The sequence below is a fragment of the Canis lupus genome, chromosome 9 (genome assembly GCF_003254725.2).
Source record: "Canis lupus dingo isolate Sandy chromosome 9, ASM325472v2, whole genome shotgun sequence".
NCBI classification, from domain to species: domain Eukaryota; kingdom Metazoa; phylum Chordata; class Mammalia; order Carnivora; family Canidae; genus Canis; species Canis lupus.
The window spans coordinates 22,427,064-22,434,915 of record NC_064251.1 but is presented as its reverse complement, the minus strand read 5'-3'; the positions used below and the strand labels follow the sequence as shown (position 1 = coordinate 22,434,915).

General features: G+C 50.8%; 1 protein-coding gene across 1 annotated transcript; it reads right to left on the bottom strand.

Moving 5' to 3' along the window:
- Positions 1–721: 721 nt before the first annotated feature.
- KRT32 (keratin 32) lies at positions 722–7,052 on the bottom strand. The gene is made up of 7 exons (XM_025440576.3): positions 6,585–7,052; positions 5,839–5,921; positions 5,521–5,677; positions 4,102–4,263; positions 3,895–4,020; positions 2,968–3,188; positions 722–1,116 (listed from the first exon to the last, which is right to left on the bottom strand). The coding sequence occupies exons 1-7, from the start codon at positions 7,050–7,052 to the stop codon at positions 987–989; spliced, it is 1,347 nt and encodes a 448-aa protein (XP_025296361.1). The 3' UTR covers positions 722–986.
- Between the last annotated feature and the right edge of the window lie 800 nt (positions 7,053–7,852).

The window sequence follows — 7,852 nt, the reverse complement described above, 5'->3', positions numbered from 1 at the left end:
GTTTTCTCATTTACAAAGAGAAAATAAAGGTACCTTTCTCACATATTGTTGCAAGGTGCAAACGGGGCACTTAAAAAAATATCTGAAGGACTACCTGGGGTTTAGCCAGCCCCTAAGGCCGAATCTGCATGTAGGAGGCCATCAGTGAAGATTTTTTTATATAAATTTATTTTTTATTGTTGTTCAATTTGCCAACATATAGAATAACACCCAGTGCTCATCCCGTCAAGTGCCCACCTCAGTGCCCCTCACCCAGTCACCCCACCCCCCCGCCCACCTCCCCTTCCACCACCCCTAGTTTGTTTCCCAGAGTTAGGAGTCTTTCATGATTTTTTGAATGAATGAATGAATGAATGAATGATCCCATTGTGGCAGTTGTAATGAGGTAGAGGTGTGGGGTTATAACAGTATTATTCTCAATTACAGTAGTTTGGCTTGGATTTCTGGCATAATTATCTCCCTCTTCTCTTTATTCTTTTATTACTTGGCTCCAGACTGATTGCCTGGATTGCCTTTAACTAGTTTATGGCATGTGGGCCTTTCTAGCGAGTGACCCCCAAGCTTCTGTGGAAGCAGAGGGGCATAAAAATAAATATAGAATTTGACCACGTTCCTCTTGACCCCAGCTGAGTAGAACTGGCTGGTGGATACAGCAACAAAGATACAAACAGAGAAGGCTATGCTTGCAGGGCCCCTGGATGAGGCTTTATTTGTCAGTTAACTAAGCATAGACAACATGAGGCGGCATAGACAACCAGAAACATCAGCAAAGAGAGCAATTGGCAGGTGGAAGCAAGAGGCAATTTGTAAGAAGAGGGGCCCAGGGCACCCCCTGCAGATCAGAGCGTATTGCTCACAGCCCACTGCCCAGCGCTGCTGCTGGAGGGCTTCCTCGCAGGCCCCTGATGGTGGTGGTCAGACGCTGCTGGGCGACGCTCCAGCTACCCAGCCCCAGTCTCTCCGAGATCCACCAATGCTGAGGGACTTCAGTAGCGGCCCGGAGGGCAGGGCATGCAAGGCACACAGACAGTGCGGGGCACACAGATGGTGCGGGACACACTGGGGGAAGGTGCACAAGGGGGACAGGTGGGAGTGGAGCATGGGTTAGAGGGCAACCTGTGGAAGAAAGGTACATGTGACAAGGTTAGAAAAAAATCCAACTCAGCAACAGGTGCGGCAGTTCTGCCCCGCCAGATGGCTCTCAAACTTGCCCACTGCTCACCTTCTCCACCCAGCTCCTTAGTCCACCTCTATCATCCCCAGCCCCTCTCTTGCCCCTCCTAACCACCATCAACTTCATGGCCTGAGCCAACTTCTACAAACACAAATATAAGCGTGCCCCTCCCTGCCTAAAACTTTCAATGGCTCCACGTGGGCCATGACAAAGTGCAGCTTCCTTCCACACAACTGTCACATCCTCCTGGAAGCCCTCCCTGATCTCTCTGTATCAAGTCCCCCAGTGGTACCATGTGCCTCCTCCCAGAGTGATGCGTGATTATCCTGTTATGGTCCATCTCCCCATTAAACAGTGAGGTCACAGCCATGCACATATGCACACCCTGCCAACCTGGCCTGGAGCAGGCCCATAATAAGAATGTGTTGAATAAGATGAACTAAGTAATTAATACAGAAGGAATACATGGCAAAAGGGGAAAGGATGATCTCAGAGACTGACAGGTGTGGGCTCAAAACCAGAAACAACACACTGGACAATAGATGAGAGCCAAAGAACCCAGAAACTGGACAGGCACCTAAGGACCACATCCAGCCTGAAATCTGTTTTGTATAGCTGGCACTGTGGTTTTTGTGTGTGTGTGTTTTCTTTAATTTGTTAAAAAAATATGTAAAAATCAGAAGAATTTAATATTTAAAAAACATCCAGGTTCCCAACTTCTCTTGAGCGATCAAAAGATCCAATAATACTGGAGCTGTATCTCACATGTTAGAAATGGTCCTGAGAGGGGCAGCGCCCTCACTGGACTAGGCATAGCCCTCTGGTTCTCCCCAGCTCCCACAATGACCCATGTCACTCATGTGCATTCACAGCCTGCTCCTTGAAAAGCATTTGACTTTGCAACTCTTGCCACAGAGGGTGAGACCAAATGACAGGAAAGCAGGACTGAATGCAGAATAAGAAACTGCCTACAATGGTAATCAGCCCACCAGGTGTCCACAGGTGTCCCAAGGTGTGTCCTGCGTCTAGGTGACCACCAGGCTCTGTGGAGCCTACCTGCGCCATCCAGCTTCCGACCATGGCCAGGGCCTCCTGAACACTTCCCTTGTCTGAATCCTCCTCCCTCTACTCTGTCCTTCCTGTGGCCCATCTTCCTGAAGAGCAGCTTTGAGCTTTCACTGACTCAGTGAAGAAACGTTTACTGAGCATTTACTATGTGCCAGGTGCAGGAGATAAAAATAATCAATAATATCTCTGAGTTCTAGGGGTTTACCATCTCAGTGGGGAGATAGGCAGTTAAACAAAGTCTATCATTTCCTTCTCAATTGCCTATGAAATGCGGCCATTCCGCCCCAGCACAGCCTTCATGGTTCTCCAGGAATGGGCCCCCCTGACCTCTCCTGTCTTCCTTCCCACTGCAACTCAATCACATTAAGCTACTCCTTTGTCCTCCCAAGTATAAAGAACCTTCCCCCCAAGTATGATCTCCAGTTTCTTTTCTGTCTCGCTAAACAGATGGAAACAACCTGAGAGCAGATGACTTGTCACCATCTATCCCCACATCCCCCATGGTGCCCAGCACATGGGGAGCCCTTGGAAAGAGTTTGCTAACACGGAAAGGCCAGGTTTGGGATGGCAGCAGGAACACCCACCTGACTTTCTTTGGATCACACCAGCTTCCCAACTACTTCTTAATCATGACAGGGTTCTGTCTCCTGCATAGCCTCAGTTGCTGCCCATAGCCTCCTCCAACCCTTGCACACACCTGTACAGACTCAGCCAGGCCCACTCACTTGCAATCCTCGCTCTCCAGCAGGCCTCGGTACGTGTTGATCTCACACTCCAGCCGGGCCTTGACGTCCAGCAGCACCTTATACTCCTGGTTCTGCCGCTCCAGGTCACAGCGGATCTCAGCCAGCTGGGACTCCACGTTGGTGATCATGCACTGCATCTGGGCCAGCTGGGAGCTGTAACGTGCCTCAGTCTCTGCCAGGGTGTTTTCCAGAGAGTCCCTCTAAGGCAAAGGGAAAGACCAAATACCTGAAGAGTAGACCTATTTTCCTGGTCCAGAAAGAACCAAGAAAGGCCAGTGTCTCTTTGGGGTTGGGAATGACCCCTCCCTATCTAAGTCACTGTGGAAACTAAGTCCAGAAAGGCTGAATGACTTATTCAAGTTTAAGCAGCTGATGGGTCGCAAGACTAGAATTTGAACCCAGGTCCATGTGATCCTAAACCCCTTATTCCTTCTTCAGCCTCTGTCTGTCTTTAGACTTTGTATCTGAGGTTTATCAGGTTTGTCCCGTATGGCATCATTTAGATCTGTGACCTTAAGCCCTGGCTGCCAGTTAAAGTCACATGAGAGCCTTTTAAAAAATCCTTGTGCCCAGGCCCCACCTCCAGAGGCTCTGATTTCACTCATCCAGAGAGGAACCTGAGATTAGGAAGTGTTAAAACTCCAATAGGAAGCATGGGTTTGGAATGACAGACCAAGCAGATAACAAGCCTTCCTGGAGAGTTGTGTTCGACAGTGCCCACCCAACCCATGTCAGATTTGAGACGTGCCCCTTTGATCTCTGTGCTGGGTCTGGGGAGAAACCTCCCCCTAGAAGATATTAGCTGAGTAAGCATCCGTGGTGGCTGAATCTGGGCCTCCTCCTCCCTCCTGGATGCACCCAAGCGCAATGCCACCTGGGATCCAGAGGCCACCCAACAGCACCCACCAGGCTGTGCTGGGCCTGGAGCTCGATCTCCAGTGTGTTGACCGTGCGTCTCAGATCAATGATGTCCGACTGGTAGCTCTGAAGCTGCTCAGAGCTTGTGGCCACCTGTTGATTAAGCTCCTCCATCTGCAATGAGGAAGACAGAAGAAGGGCAGGAGTCCATTCTCAGGGACACTAGGGAGCCCGGCCCACCTGCAAGAGGCTCACCTGTGTGTTGAACCATTCCTCCACGTCCCTGAGGTTGGTCTCCACCACAGTCTCATACTGACACCGCATCTCCTCCAGCATCCTGTTTAGGTCCACAGGGGGTGCAGCGTCTACCTCAATGTTAAGGCGGTCCCCCAGCTGGCATCGGAGGGCACTGACTTCCTGAAAAGGCACAAGGCATGAAGTCACATGGTCTGCTCACAACCCAAGGGAGACATAAAATGATGGAACAGAAGATGCTAAGATGTCTACGTTAGAGGGGCTCTTTGGGGAACGCAGTCCACTCTGCAACATCCCTCTGGTCTTTGGGTTCCAGCCGGACACCCTCGCAAAGGCAAAAGCACTCCATCACACCTCCTGTCACTTTGGCAGAAGCCAAGACTATCATCAGGATTTGTTGGCTCTCCTTGAGCTAAAGAGGGAAGCCTGCAACCCTGTATTCCCAGCCACCCTCCCAGCCTGTGTTCATCCGGCAGATGCGAGGCCTGAGTGAGCGCAGGCACCTCCCCAGGCTTGACTGCCAAGGAGAGAAAGTTGTCTCAGAGGCTGCCCAGAGTGTGTGATAACACCTCATTAGAGCGGTTTCTAGTTCTCTGATTTAAGTAGGATGAGTCAGCCACCTCAGGGTATTCAGTGAGTATCTGGTGACTGATTATTACTTTACATTGAAGCCTAAGGAAACCCAGCCAGGATTCAGAGGCACTTGTTCTTTCAAATCCCAAGTCAAGAGGTTGAGAGTCAACCCAGAGAAGGAGGGGCAAGACCCCAGGGCTCTGGTGGGCTTTGCAGCACACAGATGCCCAGGGTAGAGGAATTTCTCTCTAAGGACCTGCAGGAGATGAGGGGGAGGTATCAGAAAATAGAAGGTTGAGCAATGGCTTTTGAATTAAGTATATTATGTACAAACAAAAGAGTAGAAGAAGAACGGTGAGGACAGAAAAAAGAAAACCACTGCACTTGGCCCTCCTTTGGAAGAAATGCGGGTCACCCCCAGCAGCCCAGACTCACAGAGATGGACAGGCCATTCAATGCAAGTTCTGGAACATGACCCCCTCTGGTCTGCAGGCACCACTCTACTCCCAGAATATGGCTCCCATGAGAAAAACATGTGCAGTCACTGCAAGCCTGGCAGTCACACACAAGACCACAACGCAGAAGAGAAGGTTGCTCGTGCCTCTGAGCACAGACCAAGTGACAGGTGTTTCATGCTCATGGCCTGCATTAAAGCTCACAGCATTCTGTGTGATGGTGCTGCTCTAGCACAGACAAGAAAGCTTAGGAAGTTTCAATAAATTGGGCAATTCATAGAAACAGTACATGGCACCCCTGGGAATTTCAACCCATGTCTATCCAACCCAAAACCTCACATTCTTCCCGCTCTGCTTCCCAGGGCCAAGTCAACTTGACTTAAGGGCTCACCTCTTCATGGTTTTTCTTGAGACACAGCAGCTCCTCCTTCAGGGACTCCACCTGGGCCTCCAGGTCCGCCTTGCACAGGGTCAGCTCATCCAGTATCCTGCGAAGGCCATTGGTGTCAGCCTCCACCAACTGCCGCATGGCCACCTCTGTCTCATACCTGTGCAAGGACAGGGTCATAACTGAGGACTGAAGCTGAACATAGAATTCAGGGAAGCCCTGGAGCCACTGGCGCTTCTCCAGCCCTCTCAGAAACTAATGAAAATCTGCCCCAAAGATGTGCAGGGACAGGGGGTGCCTCCATCCCCTGGCCAAACTCACTTGGTCCTGAAGTCATCTGCAGCCAGCTTGGCATTATCAATGTGCACGACCATCCTGGCATTCTCTGCCTTGGTGCACAGAACCTGGGGGCCGAGGCACAAGAGGGGGTTAATCCAGGACCAGAAAAAGGAAAAAGAACCCAAATGAGAAGCCGGTAGCTGACGGGGCTCAGTAGCCTGGTAGCCATCTCTGAAGAAGCCCCGTTCCCCTGGAGCCCTGGGGAATATTTTGGTGAACTGCTAGTCCTTGGAGCACATAGGATTTAGTTTTTAAGCACCTAGGTCTTCATAAATACAAATGCTCCATTTGGTTGCAACGAGCAATGTGGAAGTTAAGAATCTCGTCCAAAGTCATTCATGGGACAGACAGGTCCTTAACAAGCACTAGCATCTACTGAAAACTCACCAGATACCAGAGGCTGTGTTAAACACTTGACCTGCATCAACTTGTGGAATCCTCTTGACAGCCCCACTAGGTGAGAACCCTTATCACCCCCACTTTACAGATGAGGAAACTGAGGTCTAGAGAAAGGAAGAGCCCTCCTAAAGTCATGCAGTGGTAGAACAGAGACTAGATCCCACACCTCCTCCATGTTAAGGAAGGGCTGAATGCCCAAATAATGAGATAATCCTATGCCCTAGGGAAGTCTCTTTTCCCCAAATGTGGCTTAATTAACACGATTCATATCTGGAACACTAACTCTTCTGGTTGCCTGACCTGTGAGTCTGTTCACTGATTGCCCTCACCTTCTGCTGGAGCTCCTCAATGGTCCTGAAATAAGACTGGTAGTCGGGACACATGGTGGGCACTTGAGACCGACAGGCCTCTTGAATCTTGCTCTCCAGCTCCGCGTTCTCCCGCTCCAGCTGGCGCACCTTCTCCAGGTAGCTGGCCAGGCGGTCATTCAGGAACTGCATGGTCTCTTTCTCGTTGCCATTGAAGGAGCCTTCACAGTACCAGCTGCAGGTCCCCGAGGAGCTGGAGATGCCACTCGTTGGCCGGCAGCTGCTAGGCCAGCAGGAGCTGGATAGGTAGGTCTTGGAGAGGCAGCTGGCAGGCCGGTAGGTAGTGGGCATGCAGACAGAAGGCACGCATGTCATGGGCTGGCAGATATAACCCAGGCACAGCTCGGGCCGGCAGCTCATGCTGCTGGAACAGACAGAGGAGGGCCGCTGGCAGCTCTTGATGAAAGCTGGTGAACAGTTGGATGTCATGTCGGGAAGGCCCTTTCTCTTCAGCTGCAGCCACCTGGATTACCAGTGTCTACAGACCCCAAGGCTCAGGCCTTTTTATACCCCCTGGAATGAGGGGGTTCATGCTAGAAAGTCATCACGGGGTGGTGTTGATGTTCATACTCAGCCCCAGAGGAAGCTGCTAATTAATTTATAATTTGGTTTCCAATAAGAAGTTCCTTTCCTCATAAAAGAGGCCAAGCTAGTCATTTGGCTAAAGCAGGACACTGGGCTCCTATCATTGACCACCAGGGGAGAGCTTTAGGACACATCTTCAAAGGATCAGCTCGGTGCCTGGGCCCTCATTACCAGGGTGGGGCTGCCAGGAGACCACAGCACCTGCCCCTATGCTGTCAATGGCCTTGCCCGTGGCACCCCCTGCCTTCTCAGGCCCTGAGAAAGGCTGGAGTTCCGTGGGGCAGCAGCTATTCCTTTTAATGAGAACATTCCCTGTGGGCAGATGCTGGCCCCAAGGAGGAAATGTGTGGGTGCCAGAAGCCGCAAAGATACAGGCAGTAGTATAGATCCAAGGAGTCAGGAAACAGAACCTCTGAGGTTTCTAAACCTGTATCACCTTCCCACCCAGGGGAGACACAGACAGAAAGCCTAAGAATCAGGGGCATCTTTTCAGCTGGATGCTAGTAAGAAAGAGAGACATGAGGACCCCACTCTCAGAAAAGGACATCAGTGTCATGACAATCTCCATGAGACAGACACTCTATCTTGACCATCTCTGGATCCTTCCTTCATTTATCACTGCTCCACATTACAGACATGTCAGG